This window comes from Typopeltis vanoorti, chromosome 2 (genome assembly GCF_054136105.1).
Source record: "Typopeltis vanoorti isolate ZY-2024b chromosome 2, IOZ_Tvanoo_1.0, whole genome shotgun sequence".
Taxonomy (NCBI): domain Eukaryota; kingdom Metazoa; phylum Arthropoda; class Arachnida; order Uropygi; family Thelyphonidae; genus Typopeltis; species Typopeltis vanoorti.
In genome coordinates, this window is record NC_143550.1 from 73,214,251 (window position 1) to 73,234,232 (window position 19,982).

A 19,982-nucleotide genomic window follows, 5' to 3' on the forward strand; every position below is an offset into this window, starting at 1 on the left:
AACTTATTCGATTTCCGATGTAAGTAATTAGAGTTTTAGAGTTTTTTTTTCCCAAAGAAACTCCGATTTTAACCCCCGCAACTAAGAAAAAGCAATTATGGAACACACACATGGTTATGTATACAAATAAGCTAGTTCGGATTGGAAACGAGATGGCGGTAGTCGTCGGTAATTTTACTGGCTCTTGTCTAGCACTCTGGCAGAAGTGTGATAAACTACCATCCCCACCCCACCTCACACACACTCACACACTTTTGATGAAGGATGTATAGATCGGCTACCTGTTGATTGCAAGCGAGTGTCATCCCTTACTTTAATATCTAACTTCTGGGAATAAGACAATGTTAGAAGATTTATTCCTTTCTATAGATAAATATACAATAATTGTTTCATTGCAATCTCAAGGCTTCCTTCGGCTATTAAAATAAGGGATTGCAATAAGCAGATATCCAAAAATAAATATTGCAAAAATGAAATTTAGAGTCAGTTTTCCTCTTTCATTTGTGTTCATTAAGAATAAGAAGCACATGAGAGAATGATAGTCAAGATTTAAACTCATTCTGATAATTTAGAAGTTGCTGTTTCGAATGTGATATATTATATATCTGGCGATTTGATTTAATTTTAAACATTTATGTGCATCTAGAACGTCACGCAACAATTCAGTAAGCCTATATTAGTTTAAACGTCTTAAAAAGATGTTCAAATAAATAGGGCAATTTGTAGTATTTAATATCATCATTTTGAAGTGTAATAAACAGTGATTCCAATATTGAAACACAGTTTCTCTGTATAAACTTGGAAGAACTGAAGCTGATTAAGTAGGTTAAGGTAAGTGTAACTATATAAGGATGACTAATCATTCTTATAACGTACCCATCTTTTGAAAATGATGACTCGAATTCAAGTAATTTAAAAAAAAAAAAAAAACCCTAACTTTTCTCTTCATAAGACTGTAGTCAACGCTTCCGTCTAAGCCCGACAATAAAATTCATCTCTCACTAATGATAACATCATAAACATTCATTCGATCCCACAGTTTGGTGGTTGGAGAGCGCATAATTTGATTATCTTTTATTCTCTTCCGTTGTTATAGATTCAATTTATTGTATCCTTTTATTTTGTTATTTTATTAATAATGCTTAAAAGAGAGAAGTATTTCATGAAGTAGTAAGTTCTATTTATTAATTTTTTATTTTTATTTTTAAGGTGGCTCCAAAAGCAAAGTCAGTTCCAGCTATCATTAAACTACAGACATGACCTACACAAAAGTAAGGTTCACTCTTAGAAATAATCCTATAATTTGATTGATTATGTTATTTTTAGTATTCTTAAGACGAATACGAGTATACAGAGTTGTTTGGCTAGTTCTACTTGTACCGCACGCTGAGTCGTGTCCAGAATATAAACAAACAGATGGGTCAGGTGATGCCACGATTTTTTTCTTAATTTCCATCATTCATCAGAAGAACAATAGTTAATCATTTATCTAGTAGTCGCCTATTAAATGAATTGAATGCTCTTGGTAATCCGAACAGTAAGACTGATAGGGTAATTAGAGTTCGAATAGTTTCTGGTTTGGTTTGGTTGGTATTACGGATGAAACAACCAAGGCACGAGGCTAGTCCTATTAAATTGAGATTTTCCGAGAGGCGAAACGCTTCTACCTTTTTCTAAGACCTTGAGGACTTACATCACTGCCGTGATTCGCAATAAACAGTATTGCAGTAGCACAAATTGTCCTACCAGGAATCAAAACATTCACGCAAGAGTTTAACGAACAGAATGTAAGTTAAGACTTTCATGAAGCGGAGAGAAGCATGCACAGTTAATGTATTCGTGAACAAGCTGTGAATACAAGGTGAGAAATTACGAATGTATATGTCTGTCTGTCATCACAATGAAATTTTTACAATGATACACAACACACATCGAGTTTTAGAATCAACATTGTGTGTTTTGGTAGTTACATGACAACTACTAGTAATAACTGTGCGATGTGCAAACAAATACACACATACACACAAATATACTGTACACATATATTTAGCCCACACCCGTAAAAGTCTGGGGACCTCACGCTATAGTATAATACATTAGTATCGTGGAGGGACTAAAGTTTTTCGTACAACTTCCGGTCTCCGGTAAACAGGATGATAATCTCGGTGGATGATGAAAATCAGTTCTTATTTACATTGCGACACAGATACGTTTGAAGTCTGCAAACATTAGGGATCGAACCCAAGGCATGTTGGTTGGAGAGCAACAATGCAATCCATTTATCAAGTCAGATCGGCATCTAACCGATCTGGTTTGATAAATTTAAAGTTAGCACTTTTTGTTGTGAAATTGTAGCCTATAATCGTCAAACACAATAGTCAGGTTTCTGTTATCTGATTATCCGTATGAAATGAGTATCTGATTATCCTTCTTTGGAACATGTAAATGTCCTATTCATGATTAGTTTCAATATTTCTTTATTTATGTCTACACATAACATTGTAATGCTGAAATCTGAGTTACACAGCAGTGATATGCTCTAAAATGTGTAATATTTGAATCTAGGGGATCGATATGATTCGTCAACGATTCATTTGGGACGTATAATTTCATGAGACATGAACTCAGATTTAACATATGCTAAAGGAAAGAACAAATTCAAATGTTAATTAGAATTATAACAATTAGAATTCTAATTAAAAGTTAATTAACTAACCCACATCGAACTCCGAAAGATCTTTTGTTTTTCCCCATTCTGATAAACACTATGGACTGTTGACGATTTTGACGATTACTGAGCAGCAGCATTCTTAAATAGTTGTGTAGAACACGTGATGACGCACGTGACCAAGTATTTTGCATATATGCTGCGCGAGTGATGTTTATTTTTTCATATATAGCCATCAAAAGGTCCAATTCATAATCAGTATAGTTTGATATCTAATACTTGCAGTTTCTTTGCTATTAAAAATACGATGAGTTTTTTCGGAATCTTTTATTATTTTAGTGTACTCTTTTTTACTCATGGATTATTCTTCCGTTGATCGGAAATATCTGGGTTCGAATCTCTCATAAGATGAAGGAACCTTACAAAGCCTTTTCAACAGAAGATGAATTACCAGTCCCATAGAGACCATAGGAGATGACAGGATTTTTTTTTCCCTTTAGAAAACTCAAAAACTATTTTCTTCGCCGAAATGCGAAAAACAGTCAGAGAACAAGAAATTAGTTGCCCTGTCCTGATTCTAAAATAATAACTTTTTATTATACCAGAAGTAATGGCATAGTTATATAATTTGTGTTTCTCTAAGGGCTGTATACCGATCAAACACTTTCTCATGTCCTATTCTTTAAAATATCTTTGTAAACTAATTATTATTTTCTTTCCAGGAAGCGACAGAAATTACAGAAGGTAGCCAAAATGCATCAAAATGCTTATCATGGAAAATAAACAAACCTCTTGTGCCACTAAAAATTGTTATATTCTCGTGGTTTGCTGGTAAGCTATATTTATTATGTTACTTTTTCGTAAATTTTTGAACCTAGAGTTCTTTTGCTTCGGAAAGAGAAGTTATTAAATTTTCTTCCATTTATGAAACGTATTTTTGGTTCAAATAACTTTGGAATAAACTAACTGTGATATTCGTTTGATGATTGAGATAACGTTGAGAGAAGCTTGGAACAAGATATAAGTTGCAGTTAATTAAAAACGGTAATTTTCTTTACCGCAATTGCAGTCTGTCAGTATGAGCCTTCTCCTTTCTTTCCTCCTTCTCTACCTTTTCGAGTTAAGACAAACGAAAATTTCAGTCCTTGACCTCCTTTTCCAATTGCAAGCCTTCTCCCAAGAGTAATCTCTGTATTTTTTTCTTTATTTTTTATTATATTATATAACGGTGGAAACAAAAATCGTATGTAGTGTAGATCATGTTATTCTCACTATTATAATATTGAAAAAGAAATGAAATAACATGTAGAGAACACTAAAGTATGGCCTCAGTTACTAAGAGAAACGCGATTAACTCTTGTAGCTCTTATAGTGAAGCCCACACTAGAGAATGATTAGCATTATATGTCACCCTAAGCGAGCAATTGGTGTTAGCTCATCAGTGATAGTAAATCTTTTCGTATATATCTGACAAATGGATCAGCACACATACAAAAAAAAAGCTTAAGTTATTAAAGTTAAAAAGTATGTGTATATAATTTAGCTGCTGGGACAGTTAGATTGAAAGAAGAAGGCAAAATTAACGGAAGTTAAACAAAAATTCAAACATCCCTTGTGGTATGAGAGAAGTCTTCCTTTTTCTCTATTACCACACAGAGGAGATAGTGGAGAAGGTAGGGATAAAAAAAAATTAGAATAAAGAGTGTAAAAAGTAATGTTTTCATTCATTTTGAATGTGCAGGCTTTGAAATAAAAATAAGGAAAATTTGCGCAATGAGATGAGATGAGTGGTGGATGAGAAAACAAATATTTCAGATTAAATGTAGGGGTGAGGGAGGTTTAAAACACCGCACACGGAAATAAAAGTAATTCGAATTATCATTAATGATTTTTCTAGGTATTCGAATTCCATCTTTTTATTTTTCTCGTTAACTCTAAAACATAAAATAGGCAGCAGCTCTCTCTAACTTAAGAAGTGAAAGTGGATATTTTTTACTAACTCACTTACATCGATCTTCTTCTACCTGATGGTGTAGAAGAAGTGCGCCACTTTTTGTAATCTCGAGTTCTATTCTTTCCATCATCTAGTCCCTCTTTCCAACCTGTTCCTCTCTCTCTTAATATGTTTTGGAATGTCTTCTCCCATGCCTGCTTACATCTTCCTCGGGATCTTTTTTCCTGTGCTCTTGTATGCCTTCTAAACTTGTTCTTATTGTTTCAGTTCTTATCTCTTCTCTTCTCGTTTTGTCATCTACTTAGGAAATCTTATAATGGCCGTGACTCACAATGGCTTATTATTGAAATACAATCTGAGCGCTAAACTGATATTTTTCCCCTTTGATTTTTTTTTCTTAAAACACTCCTGTTTAGTATGTTGTACAACTTTCCTCGGGATCGTTGAGATTGTTGCTTTCTGAGTGAAAACTGATTCTAAATATTCGAATTTTGTCATATGTTCTATAGTTTCATCCTGAAGCTTAATTGTACATGTTCTTTCCTTCAGAGCAATGATCAGAGCTTTTGTCTCGCTTTGGGTAATTCTCATGTGTCTTCCTTCATCGTATTTTCTTTTCCATGGTCCTCTGTACTGTGTTGCTCTTCCGTGTTATTTTTTGCTGATTTGAAATGCTGTAGCCATTCCAAAACTTATTGTTTCCATCTATTCACAACATCTTCCTGCTTAGTTAGAATTTTTCCATCTTTCTCCATGATAATTTTCAGTGGACATTACTTCTCTTCTTTCTTCATATTCTTTGAGACTTTATATTTTTACTATATATTTTAAAATCGGAAAGTTGAGATATTTTATTGTAATGAATATCATAATGTAATTTCTAGAGGTCCAGTATAAAGAGAATTTTTTTTAATTATTTTAAATTCAAATCAATTTCATAACAATTCCAAACGAAACAAAATATAACATATTGTTCTCACCTGTGCAATTTTCATGCTGTTGCGTTTATTAGGGCTAAATTACTTGCGTTTCTTGCGATAAGACCGTTTCTTCATCTACAACCAACTCAGAATCTCTCTCTCTCTCTCTCTCTCTGTCTGTCTACAAAAAACTTAGAAAACGTGTTCTGAATCCTTGATAGGATTCAGATCCAATATAATTAGAGAAATTATATTTTTTTCGGAAGGGCCAGTACCCCCCCCCCCCCCCATTTTTACGGGAATGTACAGCACCATCTGAGTCCCCCAAAATTTTATCCGGGCTCCGGAATCGGCTGACGAATCAGGCTTATGGCTGGGTCAGTATTCCTGGCTGTAATCCGTGTGTTCACAAGACCGGTTTGCTTGCTTGCGGGATGAAAAAGCCCAGATAAACTGGCGGAAAAACCCTGCTGTCCACGCCCAAGACCGGCTAACTTGGCTATGGCTGAGGAAAATCCTTAAGTTCCTCACGTCGTACGGGAATCGAACCTAGGACACTCCTTCCGCAGGCATATGGTTGCGAAGCGCAAAGCCACTAGGCTAACCGACAGAATTAGAGGAAGAAACAAATTTAAAGATCGCTACGAAAAATAAAAATTACAAATGAAGAATTACAAAATTTACAAATAAAAAATAATAACAAATAAAGAATAGGCTTAGTGCAACTCTTCGTTAAAAAGCTAAGATCGTGTGCTTTATTATACCGGACGATGGAGGAATTGTCAGTCACAATGAAAGAACTTCTATTAAAAATCAAATGAGTCTTATGAGCACCTGTTGTTTATAAATGAGACATTATTCTAAAGCGTGAGGCGAAATTAAATTCATTAAAACTGCAAAGTCATACTCAGAACAAGGTAGTTTAAATTAATGATGTACTAATCAATATTCTAGTGTTGTATGCGCAGTGAAAGGAACCGAAAAGCTAATGCACTTTCAGGGCCTCTTTTTTTTTTTTTTTTTTTGCATATACGTTGTTTAGAGGTGCAGTCTATGAAGACTAAGGCTTAAGTACAAGCTGAAATCTCATGGCACTATCGGTAAATCACTATCGATATCGTTAAAAACCGATAGCTAGGCTTTCAATATATAATCAAATATTTGATATCTGTTTTCAAATATTTTTAACTATATTTACATTTAAGATTTTATCTCAATGCTTTTATATATAATATGATAATTGTTTTAAAATAATTATATAATTTGTCAATTAGGCACGTATATTTGTAAATTACGTATAATAAAACGATATGGTCAAAAATAAAGCAATGCATTGAAAATTCTACTTTTCGAAAATTAATTTGTCTTCGTCACTCATTAGATTAAGGATACTGTTAGTAAAATTTTAGAATCAATTCCGGTATCAGCGATAAGGAATAGTGTATGTGTTCCTGCGCATAAGCGTAAACTATGATGAAGTTAATGACCACTGGTAGTTATAATGCCCTTGCCTATTTTGAAAGCGAATATCTACAAAAAAATGTAAGGCAGTTTACTTTTTTTATTATATGACACATGAATTACACATGATACTTATTATTTCTTTGGCTATATGATGAATACGTTTGCATAAAATAAATAAATAAATAAATAAATAAAAATAAACTTCAAACACTGAATTTATTCTTACTGAATTAATTTATACTCTTCAAAGTACAATTTAATAACCCAATAAAATATTCGGAAATTAGAAATGTTTTTTTTTTGAACAAACCCAAAATCGTAAGTTTAACGCTACCTGCATAGGTAATATAACGGCGCACTTTGCAGAAGCTGCGCACTTCTCAGAACGCATCCAACGAAACCTGAGCATCTACGGTAGTGTTGAGATACGTTACAAAACACGTGCGTGCTTTCGTATGGAAAGAGTTAAGCAACTTCCGCGTAGATTAATTTTTTTCTCCCGTCACATAGGAAATTTCCGTCATGGATTCTGATGGATGTGGAAGTTCGTTTTAACTTCATTTTCAGGGTTTTTTGTTCGGAGTATTTCCTAAGGAATTTTGGATGATGCCTTCTCATCATGTATCGCGATTGAGAAAATCTAATGTTATTATCACAGATGGCGATGCACCTTTCTACTGTGCAGTTCTCATGAAACAATTCCTGTTAAACGTATTTCGAGAAACTGTATTATCAGCAGCCTTTCTAAACAGGTTGTCTTAACAGGTCTTTGAATCTCCATCCTGAGAACTTTCATTTGTGGGTTTACATGAAATATTGTAATCAATTTTTTGCGCTGATTATTCACCCGTTCTTCAATAAGATATGTCGTCAGAGTCCAATGACAGTACAAATTTCTGTTATATTAAGAAAGCGGTAGGATTATGTTTTAGGTAGACAGTATTGTTCATCTATTGTTAAATATATTGCTGTCAAAAAATATTCTTTACTAGCTCTGTAAATTAAATAGCAATTAAACTTTTATAAGAAAAAGACTTATTATACGAATATTGCTTAACTCTCCTTCTTAACAGTATTTTACTTGCGGTATATTATACCATAGACAACCTTCATCTATAACTGGCAAATTGAGCTTCGCGTCAAAGAGGTTAGAAAAATAAATAAATAAAAAATATATCTCATGACATTTATTTCGGAAAAACAAAACCGATACACGTTGCAATTTCTTAGTTCACAGCAAATTTAGACTCGTCCAATCGATACACTCAAAATTGTCACATTTTGTCATTTGAATTGATCGGCCATTTCAGATGCCGATTAGTATTCGAAACATCACACTATGTAACCGTTCCCACTCGCCTCGTAAATGCTTGTAGATATATTAGTTATTCATCCATGGAAACCCATATCATGAAACTTGTTTCGAGTCTTGGATGTTGTATACTTGGTTACCGTTTATTCAGTGCCCTTGGAAGATTTCATGTTTAGAGTACAATATTGCTTTGACACCAGTCTTCTGTAAAAACTTCTCTATATACTATTTTGTATATTAGCATGAACTATAAACTTTTATTTCTTGAAGTATACATTGAAATTCATGCATAATTTTCACCTAAATTCACCTCTTGGATATCGATGTAGATGGCATGGATGGACACCATCATGAAATTATGTAAAAAATGTAATAATTTCAGTGTCAAACTATCTCTTTGTATAACACCGCAATGATAGTTTAGTGCGTTCTACTGGAGATTATCAAAATAGCATATTGCAACAGAATAGCATTTAAATTCTGTCAAAATTATCCACGTGACATAAACAATGTGAAATGACATGATTGAAAAGCGTGTACTGACGCCATGACACACTCAACATTCACCATTGCTCGTACATAAGCTCTTAATAATTTATCTTAAACATACGTTTCATTTTGGTTTCAAAGTGGAGTTTAATGATCATTGATCGTACTCTGGTAAGTAAAATACTGAAATAAAAACTCGTTGTAAGATTGAAATACTGATTGCCATATTCCTTATCACATATTAAACAATTGCACAATCAGTGATTCCACAGTTGAAGTACTTACGCTAAGAGAAAGGTGGTGAGTGAAAAGATTCGGCCATTTATAAGTTCTTGAAGTACGCGCAGTCTAAATAAGTTCGGCCAAAATGGGAAGTGCAATAGATGGCTGACTACTGAATTTCAAGCCGTCAAAAAAAGTTCTAAATATCAATTATTCACTGAGTTTTACGTAAAATTGTAAATAAATCGTATGCTATTAAATAAAGATATATGCAATAAAGCTTAACTTTTCCACTAAAAATTCTTCTAAAACCTTTCTGTTCCTTACTTCTCCGTACTCTCAATGAGTATCCCATCGGGATTGAGGGGGAGGGGACCCTAACTCTGTTGTGGTTAGGTTAAAAGCCATGATTAATAAGAGTTCTGTCTACTCCGCACATATTTATTCCCTTGGAAGATTACGTGGAGCTCTTTTAGCACCAACCTATGGAAAGTAAGAAGCAGCTATCTCTAGCTTTCATGGGTAATTCAGTTCATTCCTACTGACGGTTTCAAGAGTTATATGTGAAGAAAATAGGACAGATAATTGTCGCCATCTCATATCCCTAATCCTAAATGGTATTAATATTAATAATATTAATGTTTGAAAGAGTGTGAGTTGTGCTATCTCTTTTCTGAGTTGCGCAGTTAAAAATTCAAATTTCTTGGAGTAAATTATATATATACTTGTTTGCTCCAAAAATGATTAACTCGGAACCAGTCTTTAAAAAATATAAAATAAAATAAAATAAAAATAAACCCTAGGTGCCAACTAGAATCGATTTATAATGATTCTTTCGACCTATCTGGCTTCATGAAGGTTACCAGGAGGTTGTTTAGTAATTTAAATAAAAATATCCCCTTACAAAGTTTTTTTTCATGTGTTTTAAAAGCAACAGTAATAAATTATTGTTTTGTTAAATTATAGCTGAGTTGTAAATAAAATGAAATTATATTTCAGTAAATAAAATCAATTATTTTTTTTAAATAAGCAGCAATTAGTTATTATAATTTTAATAAAACAACCATCAAAATAGAGTCTCCAAAATATATTTTGCATCTAAGATCAGTATATTTCTTTGCCAAACATGTATCGTAAATCATATTTTAAAAAATCACTTAACTGGCTAATGCATAAATCCAGTATCAAAACATTCGATGCACCGTATTGCTAGTTGCGTTTTAGTCATAGCATTCTTACACTATAATGAACTTCTCTTTCTGATGCTATTACATCACAAGTAACTTCAAGGAAAACTTCTTTTCATAACGGAAGTAAAATTAATTCAAATAGCCATATATGTTTTGTATAATTATTTTTTGTTTGATTCAATGGTGTTTCTTTTATTCTAATACTAAGATTTTCATTTCCCCAGCACAAGCATCATTGTCACCTTTCCTGGTTGTGCACCTGAAGGAACGAGGACTAACAGTTGCTGAAACATCATTTGTCTTCACGCTGCTTCCAATTACACAAATTCTAGGACCACCTCTAGTTGGAATGATTGCTGACAGAATAGGAAAATTCAAACCTGTATTATTCCTATTATTATTCATCAATATCGCCACTGCAACAGCTATCGTATTTATCCCAAAAGTTCCTGATTCGAACAATGAAAATGGATGTGCAACGTTATTGTGTGCGCCATCTACCGGAATCTACATGACAACGTCAAAACAGAACTGCGCAAGGAATTTAAATCAAACATTTCTCTTACAAACAGTTGCATGTAACATTCAGTGTCCTACACTTGACGAGGACGAGGAGAAACAAAATGATACAAAACTGTGTGTTGGCAGTGAAGATGAATATTTGTGTAACAACGTAAATGTAAACAACAGTGTTGTCTCTGAACATAACTTTACTTTACAAACCGAAACTCTGGAGGATTCTGAAGCGATGTGTGAATATTCTGTGAAATTAGTTGACTGGAATAACATACAATTTACGGGAACTAAGTGCATGTTGCCTTACCTTTGGCAAACTAATTGTACTTTATCGTGCCACATGAAACAAGATTTTCTTATACCAGAAAATAACGTTAATTATAGAATTTCAGAGTACATCCCATTTTGGCAAAACAAAACATTCATTGTCGTTTTAACATTCCTTCTAGTCATCTCGTACATGACATTTTCAAACATTGCGTACAGGTTCATAGACGTCACTGTTATGGTTATGGTGAAAACTCACAATAGTGATTTTGGCCGAGAACGAATATGGGGATCATTTGCATACGTCATATTCCCTCCACTGGCAGGTTATTTTGTGGACTTAGCAGCAGAAACAGATATTTATGGTCACTTTTTTCCTACGTTTTTCCTACACAATATTTGTGTCATCGTAACTGCCATCATGCTAATGCTGTTGAAGATAGATGTAGTTGCGCCATCCAAAGGTGTTTTTACAAAGTCGCTCAAACTATTTCGGAAACCCGAAGCATTAGTTTTGATTTTTGTGTTGTTTTGCACAGGAACATTATGGGGATTCATAGAAAACTACCTCAGTTGGTTTCTCTTAGATTTAAATAGCCCCAATATTTTACTTGGCATAGTGAACGGTATTTCTAGTCTAATAGCAGTGCCAATTCTTCTATGGTCCGATAAACTAATAAAACAAATTGGTTCAGCAAATATCTTCACCATTGTATTTATATTTTATCTCATACGATGCTTTGGTTATTCTTACCTTGAGAACCCATGGTGGACACTCATTTACGAGATAATGACTCCAGTTTGCGTTAGTCTTCTGTGGGTAAATGTTGTTACGTATAGTGCAAGTCTAGCTCCGGAAGGATTGCTGGCTACGGTACAGGGATGCGTTGGAGGAGTTCACTTTGGCATTGGTAAGTAATTCTATTATAGTCAGACCATTAGTAATAGTAATTAATAAACATTCGAAAGTTGAAATTAAGACAAATGGATATTGTAAAATTCAGTTATAAATGTGTATTAATTATTTTAAATAAGAAATTAGAAGCATTTCGCTTTACGATGTATATATAGTTCGGGTGTAGGTTGTTACATAACGGGTCCATATACATTCAAATGTGAATAAGATCTCCTCAGCCTCCTCCAAATTTAATCATATTAAATCTCTTTCCAAAAATAGTTCAAATAAAAGGCGATGAGATCAGAATTTACAGGAAAAGATGGGGTAGCTAATTAATCTATTTCGCATCATGTATATGTAAAGAAACATAATCTGTCTCTTGGAAAGATTTTTTGCAAAGAGATTTAACATGATATCTTTGAAGAGATTTAGGATACCAATGATAAAAAATTTAAAAAAATAAATGTTAGCCTATTTTTTCTACCCACTACCGGGTGAAGGCCTCTCCCATTGTGGGAGGTTTTGGGTCTACTGCTCCCATGGTGACCCAGTCCATGTTATATGTCACAAAAGATAGCAACAACCTCAAGGAGGTATAGGCGATTCCCTAAGAAACTAGAGCACATACTCAGACTCATTCCTTGATTCTATTGTAAAACGCAATTAAATTCCTAAACAATCCGCATTTTAATCTCCCTCTGAAAATAAAGTATATGCACCAGTATATAATCAAGGTCCAGCCGCTAACTCCGTGTGTGTGTGTGGGGGGGGGGGGGGTTGAAGGCAGTTATAGAGATATCTCCATGAAGTCAGAACACTTACGCGGGAGGCTCATTATTCGCACATTAGCCATCTGCCAATACCTATCATACCTCTACTTAAACTCATTCAGCACTTACAATCACCTCTGGCAACCTATTCCACCCATTCACCACTCTACAGGCGGTGTCCTAACCCTTGTTAACCAAGCTCTTGCATAATTTCTCGTTCGCTCGACCATTCTACCATGTACTGCATCAATCCTATAAAGCTTCTATCATGTTTCCTCTTTTTACCTATCAGCTAGTTTTTGAAGCCCACACACACCTTCAATTTATTCTCATAGGGAACATCATTCCATAGACCTGCCAAAATCTTTGTCATTCGCCTTTGGATCTTCTCCATCATTTGTTCATCCTCACGGATTCAGGTGATCGGATCCACACGCAGTAGGCCAGATACAGCCCTTATTAAAGCCTTATATAGAGGAGAAGAATAATCTTCACTGTTACCGTTCTCTTCAACAACCACATCCTAACCTAACCTTACCTAACGATAACATATTGTAAACTACATTTACAACATGTCCTCTAAACTTCAACTCCCTGTTTAAAATTATCCCCAAGTGATCTCTTTTGCTTCCTGTAATTCACTTCTTTCATCAATAGAGTACACAGCTTGTGATCACTTCTTCCTAAAGTGCATCACCTTGCACTCGCCCACATTAAACTGGCAGCCATTTGCCTTTGCTCATATATGTACACAAAATATTCTTCATCTTATAAAAAGCTAGTAATAATAATAGTAATGAATTAGTATTATTTGGAGAAGAAAAAACAGCATTAACATTCTGTTTTTTATTTGTAATCTGAAAATGGAAATTAAAAGTAATCGAAACATATAATTTATTTTCGAGATGTTTGCTATCATTTCAATTTGATGCTCTTCAGTTTTTAACAAAGTATTTGGTAATACTCTCCTAGGAAGGGCATCTGGAAGCATTATTGGTGGGAATCTCATGAACCATTTTGGGGCAAGGATCACATTCCGATGTCTTGGAATAGCCTCGGCAGCTTCGGGTATAATATATGCTTTCATCCACTACGTTCTACTCCCTCGATGTGCTGAGAAGAAGAAAAATAATTCAGGTATGTAATTTAGGCAGTGGCTTTTAACATCGATTCATAAATTAGTATTGCAAGCAAATATTAAAATAAACTTTAAATTTATTTTAATATTTACGATATTTAAATATTAAATATTTTAAATATTCTGAAGTTGATGACCACCTTTCAAAACCATGATAAATCAAAGAAGACTCAGCGGGGATAGGTTCTTTTGCATTTTCTGATTTCTGAACTAAACACGTAGAAAAGAGAACAGTTCGAATATAAAGCCGATTCAAAGCATAAAAGTCAAAATTAATTTTTAAATGTAGCATAATGTTATCGAAAAGGTTTCAAAAAAGAAACCCAAAGTGACATGAAAATGTTCCATGTTTGCTCTTCAAAGCTGGGCCATGAGATCATGTAATCTTTGGATCGGCAACAGCATGAATGTTAAATAGTCTTGCAATCTCTCATGTGTAAATTAAAAAAAAAAGAAAGAAAGAAAACAAACACTGATAGTCTTCTTTTGAGATAGCATTGAACGCTGCCTATGATTCCGTCTTCATGCTGGAAATACCGTCTTCGAATACCCGACCTTTGATCGGGTATTCGAATGGTATCAGTAAAAGAAGTCAGGTCTCTGGAGTACGTGTGTGTTCAAATAGAGCCTCACTGTTCTTGGCCAAATACAATTGCAGACAACGCAGTGTGTCAGTTCTAACCACAATGAAGCAATAACTTATGCATGCCACACTTCCGGTAGTCCAAAGCAAATATTTTCCTTTAAACGAATAACGATACCTAATTTTTTGTTCGTCGATAGTTTTCTGCAGGAAAAAATTCAAGATGTGCATCTCCTTCACAATCAAAGCAAACGATAACAGAACTTGCTTGACTTTTCTTTGAAAGCAGTGATGAAGCATTTTGCTATTTGCAATATTTCGAACGTCTGAAAGCATTTTTTTCTGAGAAGTAAAATATAGTTTGATGTAAATATTGGGTCTTTCGCAATCATCTATTTCGAAACCGGTTGAACATAATGAACTCGTGATCACTGAATACGTTAGCGTCATACATAAATAGTAGGAATTCGTCAGCGTTAATCTATAGAGTAACCATATTGAAGCAATGCAATAATCCCTGTGGTAAATCATATACCCAGTGAAAACTTTTGAGGAGCACCTTATATAAATAAGGGTTTATATTATCGATTGGGAATTGTGAATAGAGTTCATCGGATCCAGGAAGTTCCTGCTGCTTTAAATGAGTGAAAGTAGCGTATTTAAAGCGGAACGACATAAACTATAGATAGGATTTTGTATGTTCACAAGAAGTTGTGCGTGTGTAATAATGAATACATACGATTAACTTTCATCCCACAGACTAAGAGCGCTCTTTTTATGTTTTATCTCAATCTTTGACACCAAAGATTCAGAAAATTTAGAATACTAGAAAATTGTCTTAGCTTTTTGCTTCACAAATGTCTATGATGGCAGGAATCTTGCACGGTTGATTTTTCATGATATAGCCATAATCGAATTGAGCACATTGATCTCGCCCTGAATCGGAGTTCCAGCTCACCAGGTGCTCTGTTAAAATCATATCACGATTATACTGAAGATGAACCCAATTCTGGATTTACATTTCTCTTGTCCGTTTTCAAGCTTGGCTTTGAAATGGCGCATTACTGATTGAACACTGGACAAGAGCAGTTACTGCACTGAGATACAAAGATCAACCCGTATTATGATATCCCTTTTGAATTTCATTGGAATGATACATTAAAGATAGAATGTTCGCCATGTATTCTTTTGACACAAACTCAATCATTCAACTTGCACATTGTATAGAAACCGATATTCTACTGAATGATAATTTTTTATCATTCAAACCAAAAATCACAGCTTCCTGCAAAAGTGTAAGCACTTGAGGACAATCCTATTGACATCTGAACTACTCTGTTGCGTTTTGTCATGGTGAATAAATATGCACCCCGTGTCGACATTATGATGATGATTCTATCTATCAGTTTGGCAAGCTGTGTCATTGAGTACACATTCGTAGCTTCGGTCTTTCTTTTATTAATACTGGCTACCTTATTATTATTAAATGACACCTCCATGTGAACAGTGTAACGAGGAAGAACGGCAAATTATTTATCGTAAGCAAGAAAGCGCACGCACGCACACATATTAGGTGCATAATCTCATCTTGAAGTGGCTACGACTTGACAGCAATGAATTTCATAATAAAATTTAGTGTGTTACACAGCATAGCATACATTGATCATACCATAAATTTTGAAAGAAGATAAAGAATCGGTTCTTTCGCCAGTCAAAAGGAAATAATTCGTGTGTCTTGGTCATATCAGCCGATCTAATGCCTCCCAATGCAAGTTTTTGAAGGTCTTATTCCAGGAAATTCGAAAAAGAGGCAGCTTTAAAATAAACTGGATAGACAATATAAAACAAATGGACAGGTGCTTCACTTACAGAACTGAAAGCTAAGTGTCACTTGAGGACTGAGGAAGATTTCTATGAGGAATATTTTCAGATATCTGCTCAACGGTCCTATTATATGTTTTTTGTTGAAGATGTGCGAAGTATTTTGAAGATTATAGGTCCTCAACAGACCTATAATGTTCCAAAGAGACAAAACTCAATACTTCAACTAATGTAGGCTGCACACTCAATGTTATTTCCCAACAACGAAGGTTTCAATAAGGGTGTGCTGAAACTTCGTGAAAAATCTTGTACACAAATTTTCCCAATACCTGTCTGTCGTTTGTAATAACAAATATATATATATATATATATATACAGGGTGTTCGGGATAAATTTGACATATTTATAATTAATTATATTTTTCCGTAAGTTACATGTATTAACACACACTTCTCTTCATTTAAAAGTTTGGACCCTTCTTCATTCATATACAAGATGTCAGAAAGGATGGATAGCTGGAACCCACCTGAATCATGGAAGAGAATAACTTGTATCATGATGATTCGTGCCCGCCATCAAAATAAGGATATTACGACTGCTGCCCAATGCTCCCTGAATACAGTAAAAACAATCAGGCATGAACTAGAGACTTGCAATGGTGACTACGAGGATGTAGCAAGAAGAAAGATCCCTAGCAGACGATCTGATTGCGTTCGTACAGCAGAATTCCTCGCAAATCTGCAGGAACAGGTGTTGAAGAACCCTGGCATTGGAATTCGGGCTTTGTTCGTGGAGTTGCTAACTGTAGTCAAGCCCTGGATAACAAGGGTAGCCAATGGTAGGCCGTATGTATGGCAGCAGGATTCGGCCCCTTGCCACACCTCCTGGAAAAGTCAAAAATGGTTGTCTGAAAATTTCTACGACTTCACCAGTCCAAATGTTTGGCCTCCAAACTCCCCAGACCTTAACCCCATGGATTATTTTGTATGGGGCGCAGTTGAAAAAGACACCAATCGCACTTCCAGTAATACAAAAGCCCAGTTAATGGATAAAATTAAAACAGTTTTTGCGGCCCTTCCCAGGGAGACTGTAGCATCAGCTTGTTCGAGGTTCCGAAGCAGAATTGAAGCTGTGATCGATGCTAATGGTGGTTATTTTGAGTAAATCTTGTTGATAGTATTGTAATTAACTCTGCCTGTAATGTTTTTTTGTCAATTCATTAAATTTAATAGATACAAAGAAGATTTTCTTTTTCCTTACGAAACTGTCAAATTTATCCCGAACACCCTGTATATATATATATAGACAGGTATTGGGAAAATTATATATATATATATATATATATATATATATATATTTGCTATTACAAACGACAGACAGGTATTGAGAAAATTTGTCAAGGGTTCGAATTTTCAGATGACTCATACTGAACCTACTACATCCCACGTTGACAAGTAGGAAAAGAAACGTCATATAGAAGAGATTGACTAATGACTAATAATTAATCATAATGACTAGTCATTAGTCATTAGAAAGACTTTTCGAGAATTAATCAAATGAATGAGATCCTTCTGAGTCAGGTTAGCACACCTGACTCAGAAGGATGGGAGAGGAGAAAAGTAGGTAGGTTCTCTTAGAATTGAATTAGGCGACTTTAAATGTTGTTATTGTAGTTTATATTACTTTTTGCAAGTGTATTAATAATTATTGAATATAATAACTAATATTAATAATTAAAGCAATTTAATAATAATTCAATTGCTAAGTCCTTAATGCAGAACTCATTAACAAATTATACTAATCAGCAAACTAATTTTTTTAAAAAAAATGAAATTAATATAAGATGATTTATGTGGATTACAAAGCGGTGAATCTAAATCTGCAATTTTTTTTATTAAAAAAAAATAGCATCGGATGAGGATATTTTATTTACAGAGATGTACTGTTTTCACAACGGTTAAAATATGTTATGAATTAGTCAGTAATATACAAAAATTTAATTTTATGTTTTTGGAAAGATTTTATTAAGCACTTTTAAATTTGCTCATTCGTTTAATTTTTATACTAATTATGTATAATAAAATAATAAATAATAAAAATATAATAAATGCACTTTGCACATATGTGCAAAAATATGCACTTTGGGCCGTTTATATCAAATACAAAATACATTTTAATTAATAATTATGTTTGTTTTGTTTTTAATAATTGACCAATTCTTATAACCTTATTGTTATAGCGTAATTGTAACGAACACTGACCACCAGCCGAAAAAAACACATATTCCATTTGTAAATTTTCAACTCTGAAATACATAGAATTAGCTGTAATGGTAATTGTTATAAAAAAATTTTTTCACAAATGTGTGAAACTAGTTCTTCATTCCTGTTATACTTGCTATTCGCTCCTCTTCATCCTTATTATAGCATTCCTAAAATGTATTGTGAAACCGTTGAGCGGATAGTTTAATTGGTGTGTGTTATAGAGCCATACGCAGTAAATGAGAGAAGACTAGTTTATAGTTTGAAACATTGTTTCTCTCTCTCTCTCTCTCTCTCTCTCTCTCGCTTTCTGATAGTCGCTTTGCTTGGTTTGAATTTGAAATGGACATTAATATCAGTTATTCATAGATCTGAAGTTCATAAAAAGCAAAAAAAGCTTGTGAAATACTTCTGTGCTGCATAAGTTTTGCAAGATACTCACATAGTTTGCGATATATAAATCAACAAAAACTGTCGTATTATCCGTACACAATTTATAATACAAATACCTATCAAATATGAAAACAAACTGTTCCAGTTCTCTTGTTTGTTTTCCGTATGTATTATAAATGTCTCAAATTAGAAATATTACAATATGAAAATCGCAACACCCTTGAAATGTAAAATGTTAGTGTAAAATTTGCCAAGGGTTCGAATTTTCAGATGACTCATACTGAAGCTACTATATCCCACGTTGACAAGTAGGAAAAGAAACTTACGTTTCTTTTCCTACTCATAGAAATTTTCTATTGACAAGTAGCAATAGAAACGCAATAGAAAATAAACGCAACAACTAAGCAAAAGTTTAAATTACTTTAAAAGTAAACAAAAATCGCTCTTTTAAAAATTTTAGTTGTCGAAATTAAAAAAAAAAAAAGTTGAAACTTTTGATCATTATATTTTAATTATCTGAAACTCAAAATCAGTATAAGTGTAACTTAAATCGATTGTTTTATCCTCTAGATGAAAACAGCCAACAGCAACAAGACATTGGAAGTAAAAATAATGCAAGCAAAGAGGTTCCTGTTTGAAGTAAATAACAACTACGGCAACGATGACTTCTAAGGCCGGAACAGGCCATACTAGGCCTAAATCCTTGATACGCATGATGATGAACAACTACGGCAGCAACAAAAATGAAGCAAAGCAAATTATTTTTCCAATGCATACTGTATTCGCAAAAAAGTCCAGAAATACACATTGTTCACACACACACACACATACACATTGTATATATGAATATACACGGAATAAAATAATTAGAAAAAAAGAGAAAATGAAGTGTTTTACTTTTGAAAACATAAATTCCATTTGAAGACGATCCTCTCATTATATTATATTCTGATTGTGTGTGTGTGTGTGTGTGTGTGTGTGTGTGTGTGTGTGTGTGTGTGTGTGTGTGTGTGTGTGTGTGTGTGTGTGTGTGTGTGTGTGTGTGTGTGTGTGTGTGTGTGTGTGTGTGTGTGTGTGTGTGTGTGTGTGTGTGTGTGTGTGTGTGTGTGTGTTATG

General features: G+C 34.0%; 1 protein-coding gene across 1 annotated transcript; it reads left to right on the plus strand.

Annotated features, from left to right (window-relative positions):
- The first annotated feature begins 1,205 nt into the window (after window positions 1-1,205).
- Window positions 1,206-19,504, plus strand: LOC150109176 (major facilitator superfamily domain-containing protein 6-like). The gene is made up of 5 exons (XM_090401807.1): window positions 1,206-1,271; window positions 3,391-3,499; window positions 10,444-11,913; window positions 13,643-13,807; window positions 19,437-19,504. Exons 1-5 carry the CDS (start codon window positions 1,257-1,259, stop codon window positions 19,502-19,504), a joined length of 1,827 nt encoding a protein of 608 aa, XP_090257933.1. The 5' UTR covers window positions 1,206-1,256.
- The last annotated feature ends 478 nt before the right edge of the window (window positions 19,505-19,982 follow it).

Coding starts and splice junctions, on each gene's coding strand:
- LOC150109176 (XM_090401807.1), top strand. Junction 3,500..10,443: donor TATATTCTCGTGGTTTGCTG/GTAAGCTATATT, acceptor TCATTTCCCCAG/CACAAGCATCATTGTCACCT. Junction 13,808..19,436: donor GAAGAAGAAAAATAATTCAG/GTATGTAATTTA, acceptor TTTATCCTCTAG/ATGAAAACAGCCAACAGCAA.